Source organism: Phyllobates terribilis, unplaced genomic scaffold, assembly GCF_046119375.1.
Source record: "Phyllobates terribilis strain yellow unplaced genomic scaffold, ASM4611937v1 Scaffold_11__3_contigs__length_659146591, whole genome shotgun sequence".
Classification (NCBI taxonomy): domain Eukaryota; kingdom Metazoa; phylum Chordata; class Amphibia; order Anura; family Dendrobatidae; genus Phyllobates; species Phyllobates terribilis.
In genome coordinates, this window is record NW_027362771.1 from 345986169 (window position 1) to 346003271 (window position 17103).

Genomic DNA, 17103 nt, shown 5'->3' on the forward strand with positions numbered 1-17103 from the left:
TCCCGTGTGCATGATTTGCAACTGTTTGACAGTTTTATTACATGAGAGGAATGTCTATTTCTTACACATTCCCCACATGTAATAAAGCTGTCAAACAGTTGCAAATCATGCACAGGGGAGCGATTCAAACATATCACCGAGCAGCTATAAATACTCGGAGCTCGGCCCGAGCATACTCGGATAGAACATACTCGCTCAACCCATGTAGCTATACATCATATCCATCCACAAATGCACCGGATGGAGATGGCAAATGACTAACCATAATGACATTGGTCCATCATATTGGATCCATTTAGTCATACCCTCAAATAGCATTTTGCAGGTATATCCACCCAGGTGTAACCCAGGCAATGGACTCTTTAGGTGGAAACAAGACAAATCCTTCACGTAGGAATAGTTAGTATCCCAGGGGGACAAAGAGAGAGAAAATTGGTCATAAAAATAAAATAAAGAGGGAATGGCAAGGGGGATTATATTTTAATATATAGAGTCTACGTGCGTTTACACCACAGACTAATGTACAAAGGAATCATTGACCGCTGACGCCGAGGAGCTGGGGAGAATGAGCTGGAGCTGCTCTCAGTGAGTGACAGGACACCGCTCCTGAGCTCAGCTCCGGAGCGGCTCATTCTCCCCGGCTCCTCTGCTGATCGGTCGCATGGAATATAGCGGGGGACATCTCCAGACAGGTGAGTATAAGGATTTTATTATTTTATTCTTATTTTTACACAGGGGCACTAAGGGAGCAGACTACCACTACCCTCATCATTGTCCCTGTTGGTGTGGATCGCAGCGCCGGCAGGGAACCATGATGAGTGCAGTGTTCAGCACCCGGCGCTTGGGAAAAGCACTACCTGTAGTGCTGATTCCCAGGCGCTGGTACATGTGATCCTGATGAGGCACACGGGCCGCACACGGGTGTAACACATAAAACACACACGGACACACGGGACACGGATATCTTCGGTACCGTTTTTTCTGGTATCGGAAATATACGGACGTATGAAACCAGCCTTAGTCTGTATGCTCAGCCAAGTAGAAGCGGTTGCGGACTGAAAACGACTATGGATCCCCAATCTATCTAGGAGGGACATGCCCTTTCTATACGTAATTTGCAGTACAGGGGTAATTTAATCTTTTATGTTGTTATCCATAAGCAAAACGGGCCAATGTTATCTCAAAATACTTCTAATATCGCTTTCTCTGTTCGAGCATTTTGTGATGAAGCGAGGAATCGTCCCCACTTGTTCCCTTTGTAAATTGAGTGAACACAACTATCCCCCCCCCCCCCCCCATAGTTCACAGTAAAAGTTCCTTGCATCTTCAGCTCCACTATGGAGCACTTACATCCTCCCTCATCTTCACCTCCTTTGTGATGCTCTATAACACACAGCTTGCCCCCTACGCAACCCTCTATCTCATATAGCCTGCACCCCATGTGCTCGTCTATCTCACACCCTGCACCCCTATATACCACATAGCCTGCACCCCTATATACCACATAGCCTGCACCCCTCTATCTCACAACCTGCACTCCCACGCACCCCTCTATTTCACACACCCTGCAGCCTTTCACACCCGTCTATCTCACGTACCCATTTATCTCATGCCCCTTGGATCCCTCAATCTCACACACCCTGCAACCCCTCGCACCCGTCTATCTCACACACCCATTTATCTCATGCACCCTGCAGCCCCTCGGATCCCTCAATCTCACACACCTGGCACCCCCTTGTACACCTATATCACACACTCTGCACCCCTCCATTTCCCACAGCCTGTACCCCCACACATCCCTCTGTTAGTCTGCACCCCCATAACCCACACAGTTTGCACCCCCCGATCACATACACAATGCCTCTCCCCTTGTACCCCTGTTCCCTAATTACTCTCACAAGTGCCCCCATCTCCTCCATCTTCACCTTTAACATACTGCTGCTTCTAGATGGCAAAACTCTGTGGCTCCTCCCCCTCGAGTCACATGATCATGATGTCCTCACAGGTCCTATACCACTCGGGTGTTTTTTTGTTCTGTTTTGGCAGGAAGCTGAGTGATTAGTGCTCCTCTGCTCCTGCTGCGTGCTTGTTGTATCGGATTCCCCCTCCCCCCTTAAAAAAAACGCCAGGTTTGCTACTTGGCCTGACGAAGGGGTAGGTTTAAAAAAATAATAACATTTCCTTCACGATGGGGCCACCCCCTGAAATCTGCCGCCTTAGGCACCCGCCCTCCTGTGCCTGGTGGCTAATACGGCCCTGCCCTTCACAATGATCTTTGCCCAGATAACACTTTTGAGCAATAGATAGAGTCTGAGTCAGTCTATTGCTGCTAATGTCAATGTGACCAACAGGAGTCAGAAATTAGTCCTAGTAGCCAGTGTAAAATTGTAAGATGTCTTATTTTTCTCTTTTGTATACATTTTGATATGAGAAAAAAATTATCAACTTTGTTAAAGAATACATTTAACATAAACCTGATTTAAACAATAGGTCATTTTCTGATGATACATTCCCTTTAACTACATAGTGTGGTCACAGTTTGTGAAGCATGGGGTGTTCCTACATACAGCAATCATTAATGGACTGGATTACAGTTGGCTGTGTTCCTCTAGAGAAATCGTTCTAATTATATTATACACTTAGGCCTGTAATGATGACAAGGGGTCTTCCTCTACATCCAGAGGAAAGAAGGTTTAGTCATCATCACAGACGGGGATTCTTTACTGTAAGAGCAGTGAGACTATGGAGCTCTCTGCTGCATGATGTTGTAATAGTTGATTCACTACACAATTACAAAGAGGGCCTGGTTGGCTTTCTGGATACATACAATATTTCAGGTTTTGGGTACTAGATTCTGTGATAGGACATTGATCCAAGGAACTAGTCTGATTGCTGCATGTGGAGTCAGGAAAGAATTTTCCCCTATTGTGGGGCAATTGTCATCTGCCTCGTGGGGTTTTTGTTTTCCTCTGGATCAACATGTTAGGTTAGAGGTTGAACTCAATGGACTTGTGTCTACTTTCAACCTTAAAAACTAAGAAACGATGAGCTCCATAAGATGGTTGTTCGATGCAGAAAGCACATTCCTTTTCAGAATTCTGGAATCTCTATTGGGGCTAGTAATCTCGGTTTGAACACGCTGATAGATGTGATGTTTTTTTGCTGATAATATACCCTTAAAAAACGAATGGATTAGCTAAACAATATTTTATATGACTTGCTAAGGAGAATGCCTTCTTACATGTTTTGGGACTGCCTTCATTAAAACAGCCAGGTCTAAAGCAGTGGTTCCCAAATTCCAGTCCTCCCTAAATTTGGAAAACACAGGTCTAAACTATCTATAAATGTAAAATTTGGCCTACCTTTCATTTTAGGTTCCATTCTGTTTTTTTCTGTGCTTTTCTATGTCAATGAAAAACTAAACTAATTTGAAATATTCTAAATTTCCCAAACTTTACAAGACTCATGTCGGAAAAGTTATAACTTGCTCAATCTTCAGAAATACAGATAATTAAGGTGAGATTAAATATAATGTAAGCCACAAAACATGATGAAACAGACCTCTTGTAACTGTGTCAGGAGATGACTCCTCTGCCCACAAGTCTCCTGAAATCCCACAATGAACACAGTCAACTTTTGCTGGTATTTTCTCTTTTGGTCCTGATCATGAAGGATGTTCTCAAGCTCATCCTGTATATACAGCACAAAACCAAAGCAGTAAATATCAATGTTCATTAGATAACAACTATGGTTGAATTTTCTATATGGTTTCTGCTTTTGTTTAGTTAAATAAATAATTTCAATTAATTTTCCGTACTACAGTAGCTGTCCATAGAAGCGTGTCAAGTAACTCCCACCACGTAGCTCATAGAGTAGTGTCCAAACAAATGTGCCATGCCCATAAATGCCCACATAAATATGCTAACTAACCAAAGTGTGGCTAAATCATATTTTATTCCTTGGCTATCGCTCACCATTGTTTCCATAATTTCCATGTCAGGTCCTTGTTTGCTGCTTAACACCGAATAGTTTCGTTCAAAAGTATGAATAGTCTGATGGAGAAGAATACAAGTGTTATTTTACATGGAGAATCATCGTACCCGATTTTTTTCGCATATATGTCTCAGTATTGTCCATGTAAGTAAAAGGAATGTGGATTGGCATCTAAGTAGAATCAGTTGCCATAGCTGAAAACACATAATTCTCTGCAGAGAATGGTGACTGACAAGAAGTTGCTGGGTGCCAAACCAGTATATGCCATCAGTTGACAGATTAGCAAATAATACTTGGCAATGGGACTTAAATTAACTTGAATGCATTCCTTCACCATAATCCTGGGCCTCCAAACACTATTCTCTCATATGTTACAGGTTTTCCTTCCATATAACTGCATCTAGTGATATCTCAGCTTGTCATATAATATTAGGGTGCCTTCACACCGAGGGAGAGTTATCAAGCTAAATGCAACGAAGTTTGCATATTCACCTATGTAGAATAAACACAGCCTGTACTCACCTCTGGGTCTCCTGGTGCTCGCACAATGTTCTTATGTCAAATAAGCCCTGCAGCCAATCACTGGCCACTAATAGGCCTCTTTACACTCACTTTCTTCTGACAAAAGTGACATGCAGAAGAAGTGAGGGCGGCTGCTACTCTATGACTTCCTCTGGGTATTAGTTATGTCCACTGTAGGGCTGACATGAAATAACATCCTGCAAGCCTTGGTGCTGATGTCACTGGTACATCTCTGGTAGTGGAGCATTTTATTCTATGTAGGGGAATATTTATTTTTTTTATTTATTTTACTTATTTATATAGCGCCATTAATTCCACAACACTTTACAGACATTATGGGCACTGTCCACATTGGGGCTCACAATCTAAATTCCCTATCAGTATGACTTTGGAATATAGGAGGAAACCCACACAAACACGAGGAGAACATACAAACTCCTTGCAGATGTTGTCCTTGGTGGGATTTGAACCCAGGACCCCAGCACTACAAAGCAACAGTGCTAACCACTGAGCTACCATGCTGCCCCTGGAATATGATCTGATGATTGAAAAGGGGTTGTCCGAGTAGTGGACAACCTCTTAAGATTGTCTGGTCTAAGTTTGCACTAAGAATTACATAGTAATAATAAATATGCCCAGTTTTGTTAGAAATAAAAAGGAGATTTTTAAACTTTTTTTTTAATGGAAAAAAACAGCTGCAGTCAGATGTTGGCTGTAAGTTAATAGGGAACTATTAAAAGTAATACAAAATTTTGTGTTTTTTTGGGTCCTGTGGCTTTTTCTGTTTTAGAAATGCGGAATGCTGTTAGATGCCATTTTTAACTATTTAAGTGACGTTTTTGTCCCACAGGCGTTTCATTATTTGGTGTTGTTTTTGTTGCATTTTTGACATTATAAATGATGATATTTCAATTGGAATCTTTTATAAACATGATCTATGTATTTATGAATCACATAATTAATGTGCAAAATGCTTAGGAAAATGCTACCAAAAACCACACGTGATAAAAACACATAATTTGAAAAAGCGATACAAAAATGTATGCTGTTTTTACGCTTTTCTTTTTTGTTGTTTTTTTACATTTAAGTTTATTTTGTCTTCCTCATGTCCGACCATGTCCCATTGGGAAAACTTACCCTATTCACCCTCTGTTTAATCTTTGTCACTTCCTCTGTGATCTGGTCGGCCCTTCGTGCCATTTTGGACAAACTGTTAGCCACAAGAACAGTTACAGATGGCTCATCAGTGTCACCGATCCATTCCGGTCTGTAATCCATTCCAATGTGTTCTATATTATCAAACAGAATATAATTACATTTTACACATCTTGTTCTGAAAGCTGGGCATTTATCAGATGTCTATAGCCTCTATCAAAGTATTAAGCCCCCGTCTCACATAGCGATATCGCTAGCGATATCGCTGCTGAGTCACGGTTTTGGTGACTCACCAGCGACCTCACCAGCGATGTCGCTGTGTGTGACACTTTGCAACGATCAGGCCCCTGCTGTGAGGTCGCTGATCGTTGCAAAGTGTCCTGGACCATTTTTTGGTCGTTGGCCTCCCGCTGGCCAGCACACATCGCTGTGTGTGACCAGCGGGACCAACGATCTGGCTGGTAACTATGGTAAACATCGGGTTACTAGGGGCACGCGCGCACTTAGTAACCCGCTGTTTACCATGGATACCACTCTGCTACGGTGCATGGAGGCTCCCGCGCACCGTAGCAGAGTGGTATCCATGGTAAACAGCGGGTTACTAGGGGCACACGCGCACTTAGTAACCCGATGTTTACCATAGTTACCAGCCTGCTCCTGCTTGCAGCAGGCTGGTAACGGGAGCAGGACATCGTGGAACGATTCTTTCCACGATATCGCTGCTCCCCTGATCGCTGGTGAGCCTGCCTGTTTGACAGCTCACCAGCGATGTATTAGCGATGCAGCAACGATCCCTGACAGGTCGTATCGTTGTCGGGATCGCTGCTGCATCGCTTAGTGTGACGGGGCCCTTAGACCCATGTTTATGTTAGTATTAGACCCCAAGTACTAATCCATGTTAATACTAGACCCAAAGTATTAGACCTCAGCAGGCTATGTATTTAATAATAAAATGCTAGCAAATCTACCTGAATATTCAATATTCTATACATTAATTTAAAATGAGTATATTTAGAGAGTTTGCTGCAGATCCACAGCAAAATCCTCAACACTACAAGACTTGGAGACTTTGGCCTGAGCAAAGAAATGTATGAAAACCTTTAGGCTAAGTGCCCACAATGCAGACATGCTGCAGATTTTTTCTGCATCTCCCTGGCAGGAAAAACGCATGCGGATTTTACATGCGTTTTTACCGCCAGGTAGAAGCATTTGTCAAGCGTTTTTGCATGCATTTCTGCATGCGGGTTATCAAGCGCGTTTCCAAGCGATTTTAGCATCACTTGGAAAAGTGCTTGACAACTTGGTCACACTATATAAATCCATGCAACCGGCATGGATTTATACAGTGTGACCAAGTTAATAGTTAAAAAAAACAATAAAAATGGTAAAAAAAAAAAAAACACATTATACTCACCTTCTGATGGCCCGCGGTCGTCTCTCCGGTGCATCTGGTCTCTTGTACGGCTCGCGGTGGTGTAAAAGGACCTTCCATGATAACATTTAGTCATGTGACAGGTCACGCGACCGCCGACGTCAGTGGTTGCGTGACCTGTCACATGACTAAATGACGTCATGGAAGGTCCTTTTACACCATCGTGAGCCACCGGAGAGCCAGGACGCACCACAGAGGAGACCGGGGGACATCGGAAGGTGAGTATAATGTATATATTTTATTTTAAATTCTTTTTTTTTTACAGGTACTATGGTACCCGGGTCCGGAGGAGAGTTTCCTCTTCTCCAGACCCGGGTACCATCCGCACATTGAATTGCTTAATATCCGCATGTGCACATGTAGTCATGCGGATATTAAGCGATTCAATGCAAGTCAATGGCGGCAATTACGCTGCGTGCCCGCAAAATTAAAGGACATGCTGCGGATTTTTCCGCAATGATAATCCGCAGCGGAAATTTCCGCAGCATGTGCACAGCACATGCGGATTATCATTGGGGACCATGGGGCATGTATTACCAAGCGTTTTTTAAGCGTTTTCGCTGCGGAAATTCTGAGCAAAAATGCATAGTGGGCACGCAGCCTTAGGCTACATTCCCACAATGAGCTTTTGCTGTTGCAGAATATCTGCACCCATTATTTAAATTAGGTTACTTGTGTTTTTTCACTGCGTTTTTATATGTGGTTTTTTAACATCGCGTTTTTGACGCAGCGTTTTTTAGCTATTGTTGGTGTGTCATGCTTAAATAAAGCTGCTTTATTTTTGATACTCCATGGTCTTTGGCTTTGACAAAACTTTATTGATATACTTTGATGCAGATTACATGCGTTTTTGCCGCGGAAATGCACTTAAAACGCATTTGTATTTTTTACTTGTGGAATTTCCGCACCTAATGTACAGGTACTTCTCACAAAATTAGAATATCATCAAAAAGTTAATTTATTTCAGTTCTTCAATACAAAAAGTGAAACTCACATATTATATATCAGTAAATGCACTCCATACTTGGTCGGGGCCCCTTTTACATCAATTACTGCATCAGTGTGGCATGGAGGCAATCAGCCTGTGGCACTGATGAGGTGTTATGGAAGCCCAGGTTGCTTTGATAGCAGCCTTCAGCTCATCTGCATTGTTAGGTCTGGTGCCTCATCTTCCTCTTGACAATACCCCATAGATTCTCTATGGGGTTAAGGTCAGGCAAGTTTGCTGGCCAATCAAGCACAGTGATACTGTTGTTTTTAAACCAGGTATTGGTATTTTTGGCAGTGTGGACAGGAGCCAAGTCCTGCTGGAGAATGAAATTTCCATCTCGAAAAAGCTTGTCGGCAGAGGGAAGCATGAAGTGCTCTAAAATTTCTTGGTAGACGGCTGCGCTGACTTAGGTCTTGATAAAACACAGTTGACCTACACCAGCAGATGACATGGCTCCCCAAACCATCACTGATTGTGGAAACTTCACACTAGACCTCAAGCAGCTTGGATTGTGGCCTCTCCACTCTTCCTCCAGACTCTGGGACCTTGATTTCCAAATGAAATGCAAAATTTACTTTCATCTGAAAACAAAACCTTGGACCACTGAGCAACAGTCCAGGTCTTTTTCTCCTTGGCCCAGGTAAGACGCTTCTGGCGTTGTGTTGTCTATTGGTCATGAGTGGCTTGACACAAGGAATGCGACACTTTGCAGCCCATGTCCTGGATACGTCTGTGTGTGGTGGCTCTTGAAACAATGACTCCAGCAACAGTCCACTCCTTGTGAATCTCCCCCAAATTTTTGAAAGGCCTTTTCTTAACAATCCTTTCAAGGCTGCGGTTATCCCGGCTGCTTGTGCACCTTTTTCTACCACACTTTTTCCTTCCACTCAACTTTTCATTAATATGCTTGGATACAGCACTCTGTGAACAGCCAGCTTCTTTAGCAATGACCTTTTGTGGCTTACCCTCCTTGTGGAGTGTGCCAATGACTGCCTTCTGGACATCTGTCAAGTCAGAAGTCTTCCCCATGATTGTGGAGCCTACTGAAACAGACTAAGGGACCTTTTTAAACGCTTTGAAAGTCTTTGCAGGTGTTTTTGTTAATTATTGTAATTTACTGAGATAATGACTTTTGTGTTTTCATTGGCTGTAAGCCATAATCATCATTTACAGAAATAAACACTTGAAATAGACCATTCTGTTTGTAATGACTCTAAATAGAAGTTTCACTTTTTGAATTGAAGAACTGAAATAAATTAACTTTTTGATATTCTAATTTTGTGAGAAGCACTTGTAAGTCTGTAGGACCATTCCGCACAGAAAACTCAGCGTAACCGCAAGAGAAATTGACGTGCAGCGGATTTGAAACACGCACCGCAGGTCAGTTTACGCTGTGTTAAAGAGAAGCACAGTAGACAGGAGATTTCTTTTAATCCCATCCATTTCCCTGGAACTGTAAGACATGGTGTGTTTTTGACACATAAAAAATACACAGCTTCAAAAGCAAAAGCTCATTATGGGAACGCAGCCTTACACTGCTACAGTATCTAATTATGATAAGCAGCACTATTGTAGATAAATATAAAAAGATGAGATTAAAACTATACTTTTGTCCTAGGCTATGTTCACATATCCAGTATTAATTTGTTTTAGATCTGTATTAGGGCTCATGCAGACGAGCATATAAATCGGACTTCTGCTATCCAATTTTTAATCGGACAGCACAAGACCCAGGTTATTCAATAATGCTGTTCAGATAAACAATTTTTTCTGTTCGAGTTTCCATGAGAAAAAATGTGCAGCATGCACTATTCTCTTCTGTTTTTTGTAAAAAGCGGACGCAAGGATGACATATGGATTAAAATGATACTCGGATAATTATTCATACGCTCGTCTGCAGGCGCCCTTAGGATGACAAAAACTGAAGAGGAAAAAAAAATATTCAGTACATGATGCATTCATATGAATGGGGACAGTAATGCCCTAAAACACTTTGTCTGATGCCATCTAGCTGCAATCAGTTTCTTAGCTGAATAAAAAAATATATATAGTATACACAACTTTTTTTGTCCAGCCAAAAAATATATAGCATCTGGATCAGTTTTTTTTAAACACTGAAGTCTATCAGAAAGGGATCATAATGGATGGTCATCTGTTACGTCAACTATTAACAGAGGTTTCAAGTGTAATGAGCATGGTATCACCTTCATGACCATACAATTCACTAATCTGGTTTGGGTCATTCTATTACTGTAAAGATAGGAGATTAGTGTAGGAGAAACGACTCATCTTACCTGTGGTTGTGCATCTGTGAAGAACACGGAGCTGTTACCTGCCCGTTACTATAAACAGGTTGCTGTAACCTTGCTACTCTGTCAACTCGCAGCTTTAATCCAGCACCCGCCCTCAAATAGATGATTCATGATAGGTCATTAGTTCGTATCAAATCGGTAGGAAAAATCAAGATTTGGAAAAGCAGCTAAATACATTTACAAAATGACAGCCATGATCGCAGTATCAAGAGGGCTTCACGAGACAGGAAAAATTGTGAAAGCCTTCTCCACCTACCTTTACCAGTAACACCCAATGACTTTTTATGAAATTACACATTTTTAGGTATTATGTGTAAGACTAGAGAGTGTGATAAAATGATGTGCTATTTTAGACTTTTAATAATGGTAAGTGTAATTGTATATTTTCCACATACATCGATAACCAAGGGCATACATACCATTAAGACAGCCCAATGCAACAGCTAAGAGGACCCTGGCGTAAAAGGGGACAGGTTTGTTTTTGTGAGTGAGAACCTACACAGGAATAAGTTTTAGGATAGGTCTATGTACTTGACCTTTTCTCAGCTGCATTCTTGGAGATGGCACTGTTAGAACCTTGCTCTTAGGTTTTTTCCTTTGCTGGTCACATGACCTTGTTGGCCTATTTAATCCTGCTCCGCCCTTCTGGCTTTGCTGGACTTCATTGTATAACTACTTTCTAGCTAGCCTGTGCTCTGTATCTAACTCTGTTAGTTTGCTTGGTCTACGGACCTCTATGTTCTATATATTTTGTTTGTTCGTCTGTCTGCTACAATTTCTGTTAGGAGGTGTCCCATTTTCCTCCCAGTCCTTAGTACTTGTAGGTATTCCTTCCCCACATCTATAGGTCTCCGTACAGACTAGCTTAGGACTTTAGCAGGTCTGATCGCAGGATCAGGTTCCCTGTTACATCGTAGGGATTCAGCTGAGTTCTATCGTAGGGACAGATCTCCTCTCTTTCCTTAGCTCTGGTAGCAGAACATAACAGGCACTATAATTAAAGCCACTTTTGGGACCCCCTGATTGTAGATGAAATAAATAGAGACCTGTCAGAATTGTTTTCCTTTCCCTGAATAGCAACCAGAAATGGCCTACATTACAATATGGGAATCTCATAAATGCTTTAAAAGGGGCTGTTTTATATTAAACTAGGCTCAAGTCGGTGGGGAAAAAAGCACTGAGATTAATGTGCTAATCTACAAAATTCAGAAAAAAAAAACATTAGCGATCTCTAAAGGTAAATGAAGAGCTATGCCAACTCAAAGAAAAACTTTAATCCCTACCCCTCACGGCCACCAAAGCTTCTTTATTAAAATGTTGTATATACTTCCTTGAATTTAGCAACTAGAGCCCCCTGAAGCCAAGAAGTCCACTTATCTCAGATCCCTTAAACCTACAAAAAGTGGAGTATAAAACCCTCAAAAAGCAGTTGTAAGTGTATAAGATAATCTTTATTAATAGAAAAATTAAAATCACATATATCACGTATAACAATAGATCAGACGGGGTAGGAAAAACACGATGCAGAAATGGCAATTATGGTTGGGTCCCCCATAGGGTAAGAATTGACCAGCCTACCATAAAGAATCGCACAATCCATAAGTCAAATCCATAATGCAAGTACAAGAGAGTCATATATTATGGACTGGAGGCCTAAGTGGCAAGGAGAGAAGTCCAGACGGTCATACCAAGACAGTAAGTGCAGTGAAAGGCTTACCCATAGGGACACAGATAACCACCCAGCCAGACTGCAGCCCCAATGCGCGTTTCGCGTAGCTTCCTCGGGGGGCCGTGGCTGTGGGGAGGGTAGGCGCCATTAAATACCTTTGGTAACACCGCTGTTAATTGCAGCGCATGCGGAGTGACGTATGTCCCCCCGTACCGCATCACATCCGGCCAGTTTCCCGGGGAGATCGCGGGCAGAGACGCACAAAAATGACGTCACTACCCACAATCCCCGCGTACGGAAGCCCGACAGGACGCAGCCGGACGAGGACAGCATTGCGCATGCGCGACTCAGCGGCAGCCATAATAAGTAAGGGCAACTAAGAGGGCAACAACATCCATAAAGGAAGAGAGGCAAGGGACAGAAAGATATGAAAATAACTATGTCAATGGAGACAAGAAAAAGAATACCTAAAGTACCACAATTACTCCCAATGATATGTTATTCATCACCATACCACAAAAAGGACATATATATAAAAGATAAGGTATCCATGCAAATATAGTAGATAAATGTCCATCATGTCCATAGCGATGATTTGCGGTACTCGGTATTCATGTAGATTGAATTTGCCACTCTCAGAAGGATATGTTCCAAAACTGTCTCACACATGGTTAAGCGGTATAATCAATGGTGCCCAAGTACACAAACTATAAATAAGGAAACAAAAAATATAACAATGAGAAAAAGAATAAAAACCACAATAAAAACAAGGGAGACATGAGCCTACAAGAATGAAGAGAAACTATTATATTCATTAAGTCCACCAGGGGTCACCGTGTCCAAAGTTGCAATCCAACGACACTCCAGCCGCGCCAAAGTGCGTTTGTAATCACCTCACCTGGTACCCAAGTGTACCATATCAATGCCTACGAATCTGAGGAGTGAGGGATCGCAATTATGGCGCAGCCTGAAGTGCCGCGGGACGGACTTTAACGTCGCTACATCCAACACATCTCTAGCAGCAACCACGTCCCTGACATGCTCCCTGACACGAACACGAAATTCACGGGACGTAAGTTCCACATAATTCAAATTGCAAGGGCATGTAGCCAGATAAACAATGTGTGTGGAGCTACAGGAGATATGGTGTGTGATTTTGTATTCTCTGCCATGATTGACAGAGAAAGATTTCGCACGGACTATATTTCTACAGGCCATGCACGAGCCACAAGGGTAACATCCCCACCTAGATTGGGTCACCCCAAAAGGGGTAGGCGTAGGGGCAACGTAGTGGCTCTTAACCAATGAATCTTTCACACTTACAACTGCTTTTTGAGGGTTTTATACTCCACTTTTTGTAGGTTTAATGTTTGTTAGGGAGTACCCTGACCATTTATTATGTCATTATATTATGGTGTTCGGTCCATTTTTTTCTATTATTGGCTAATACTGTGTCTTTTCACAGCGTGTGGATCCGAACAGATGGATCATAAGAAACGTGAGCAGACATGGCTCACACAACTCAATAAGGTCTTCGGGGAGGAAACCTCTGTGGTTTTAAATACAAGGGAGAATGATGACCTATTGGATGAATTGAGAAACTTCTGTAATAAAAAAATCCGCCTATGGTGGAACAAGGCATTTCTTGAACGTTATGTGACAAAAGGTTTGATTCCCAGGGGTCTCCGCGTCCAGGTGTTTCCAGCCTTTGACTTTGATGACGACACACTTAGGACACAGTGGGAAAATTTATCCTCCACATGCTCTAGGGGCTATATGGAGCTCTTGATCAAATCTAATGAACTTTCCCTACAGACCATCGAGACAGAAATTTCTCGTCTCCAGGGTATTTTGTCCATTAAACTAACCCCTGAGGCCTGGAATAAATTTAACACTGATTTGGATTCTGATTTCCTCAAATGGGAAAAAGATATAGTGACCTCTAAAACCAAGAAATATCAGAGGGATCTCTCCGATTTTAACCTTAAACGGGTCTACAAATGGAGAGGGAGGAAAGGCCCTAACAGGCAAATGCAGGGGAACCGGTGGAACTCTGTCTCATCATTGTCATCTATGGATGAAGAGTTTCCTAGAAATAATCAACCTAATACGAGTGGTATTAAACCTACTAGTGATAAACAATATGGACAATCGAGGGGCAAATTTTACCATAAACGTAAATTGACACCTCCACAATCCCTTGAGAAGAAGTCTAAGTCAGCCAATTTGGAGGTAATTAATTTATCCACACATGCCCTATCCGATAGTCAAATAGAGGTTCTCTCCCTAGGCCTTAACTTCGTTCCGACTAATGGTTATGATTTATTTACAGTGTTGAAGGACTTACAGCTATTTCTTAGGAATGTTGTTTTGCGTAAATTACACACGAAACCAACGCTAGATACGAACCTAGATACGACCTTGGAGAGAGAAGCTTTATCGGCTCTGAATGAATTGGAGGGAGCAAGCATGTCAATGACTACAGGTACTTTTCCGTGTTCGATTCTGGCTAGATCTACGACCTTCCCCACCTTTTCTCTCTGCCCACAGGTGGATATATTTAACAAACTTGTTAGTAGAGACCTTAGGGCTCTGTCAGGGGGACCTAAACATCATAATCTTACAAGTGTACAGAGAGTAGCTCTTAAGGAATTACAATCATTTAAGGATGTGGTCTTTAAACCCGCAGATAAGGGGGGAATGTCGTGGTCTGGCCGGTTGCGAAGTACGAGAGGGAGGCCTTTAGGCTACTTAGGGATAGCTTTTCATATAGTACTTTACCTGCCAACCCTCTGATGTCCTTCAGAGCCGATCTTTTTGACATTTTAGAACGGGCTTATGAACAGGGCATTATCCCCAAAAAAAATTTTGAAGGCCTGTGTACCCAACATCCGGTTGTCCCTACATTTTATCTACTCCCCAAGGTCCACAAAAATCTTGTGGACCCACCAGGACGTCCCATTGTCTCTGGCATTGGAGGGCTGTGTGACCCTATTTGCAAGTTCATCGAGTATTATCTCCATCCACTTGTGGAGACTTTGCCCTCCCATGTCAGGGATACTGGTGACGTCCTTGGGAAAATTCTTTCTCGGATTTTGGGAGAGGGAGATTTTTGGGGATGGCGTGGGTGCCGCTACCCATGCGCAGTGCTGGTATAGATATATAGATGATATATTTATTATTTGGCAGGGTCCCGAGACTGAGCTTCATAATTTTATTGCTTCTTTGAATTCTAATGATCGTAACATCAAACTAACATATATTTGGAATTCCACTTGCATTGATTTTCTGGACATTAGTATTACTCTCCAACGGGATGGCCTGTTGCAGACTGATGTCTTTCGTAAGAAAACATCAGTCAATGCATTACTTCATGCAACATCAGCTCATACATCTGCTACCATTCGGGCCATTCCCGTTGGACAGTATCTTAGGACTAAACGTATTTGTTCAACGGATGCGGCATTTGAGGCTCAGTCTCGGGACCTCCATCAAAGATTTCATGAACGTGGTTACAGCGCACGGAGTATCAAAAGAGGCTACAGACGGGCTAAAGGGACTCCAAGGGACCTCCTTCTGACTACTACTATGAAACCATCTGAAAGGGACCCTCCGATTAGGTTCATATCGACGTATAACAGCCACTGGCAGGCTATCCGTGGGATTCTTATTAAACATTGGTCCATCCTTAAAACTGAGCCGACACTCAATAAAATTTTGCCCGATAGACCATTGATGACAGCTCGAAGGGGGAGGAGTGTGAAAGATTCATTGGTTAAGAGCCACTACGTTGCCCCTACCCCTACCCCTTTTGGGGTGACCCAATCTAGGTGGGGATGTTACCCTTGTGGCTCGTGCATGGCCTGTAGAAATATAGTCCGTGCGAAATCTTTCTCTGTCAATCATGGCAGAGAATACAAAATCACACACCATATCTCCTGTAGCTCCACACACATTGTTTATCTGGCTACATGCCCTTGCAACTTGAATTATGTGGGACTTACGTCTCGTGAATTTCGTGTTCGTGTCAGGGAGCATGTCAGGGACGTGGTTGCTGCTAGAGATGTGTTGGATGTAGCGACGTTAAAGTCCGTCCCGCGGCACTTCAGGCTGCACCATAATTGCGATCCCTCACTCCTCAGATTCGTAGGCATTGATATGGTACACTTGGGTACCAGGGGAGGTGATTACAAACGCACTTTGGCGCGGCTGGAGTGTCGTTGGATTGCAACTTTGGACACGGTGACCCCTGGTGGCCTTAATGAATATAATAGTTTCTCTTCATTCTTGTAGGCTCATGTCTCCCTTGTTTTTATTCTTTTTCTCATTGTTATATTTTTTGTTTCCTTATTTATAGTTTGTGTACTTGGGCACCATTGATTATACCGCTTAACCCTGTGTGAGACAGTTTTGGAACATATCCTTCTGAGAGTGGCAAAGTCAATCTACATGAATACCGAGTGCCGCAAATCATCGCTATGGACATGCATGGATACCTTATCTTTTATATATATGTCCTTTTTGTGGTATGGTGATGAATAACATATCATTGGGAGTAATTGTGGTACTTTAGGTATTCTTTTTCTTGCCTCCATTGACATAGTTATTTTCATATCTATCTGTTCGTTGCCTCTCTTCCTTTATGGATGTTGTTGCCCTCTTAGTTGCCCTTACTTATTATGGCTGCCGCTGAGTCGCGCTTGCGCAGTGCTGTCCTCGTCCGGCTGGGTCCTGTCGGGCTTCCGTACGCGGGGATTGTGGGTAGTGACGTCATTTTTGTGCGTCGCTGCCCGCGATCTCCCCGGGAGACTGGCCGGATGTGATGCGGTACGGGGGGACATACGTCACTCCGCATGCGCTGCAATTAACAGCGGTGTTACCAAAGGTATTTAATGGCGCCTACCCTCCCCACAGCCACGGCCCCCCGAGGAAGCTACGCGAAAAGCGTGTCGGGGCTGCAGTCTGGCTGGGTGGTTATCTGTGTCCCTATGGGTAAGCCTTTCACTGCACTTACTGTCTTGGTATGACC

The 17103-nt window shown here is 42.8% G+C and overlaps 1 protein-coding gene and 1 long non-coding RNA gene across 4 annotated transcripts in view; one reads left to right on the forward strand and one right to left on the reverse strand.

Annotated features, from left to right (window-relative positions):
• The window catches only part of LOC141166296 (uncharacterized), a 125896-nt gene extending 115413 nt beyond the window's left edge, over positions 1-10483 (reverse strand). For all 3 annotated transcript variants that reach the window (XM_073652848.1, XM_073652847.1, XM_073652846.1), the window contains exons 1-4: positions 10388-10483; positions 5653-5804; positions 3975-4052; positions 3562-3690 (exon numbers count right to left, since the gene is read on the reverse strand). In XM_073652848.1, coding sequence (XP_073508949.1) covers positions 3562-3690; positions 3975-4052; positions 5653-5793 — 348 coding nt within the window. In that variant the 5' untranslated portion in view covers positions 5794-5804; positions 10388-10483. The remainder of the gene's footprint in view (positions 1-3561; positions 3691-3974; positions 4053-5652; positions 5805-10387) is intronic.
• Positions 10484-13407: 2924 nt separating this feature from the next.
• Positions 13408-16555, forward strand: LOC141165156 (uncharacterized). Its single transcript, XR_012251072.1, has 3 exons — positions 13408-14306; positions 14407-14559; positions 16432-16555. It is a non-coding gene; the product is annotated as an uncharacterized lncRNA (long non-coding RNA).
• Positions 16556-17103: the final 548 nt, after the last annotated feature.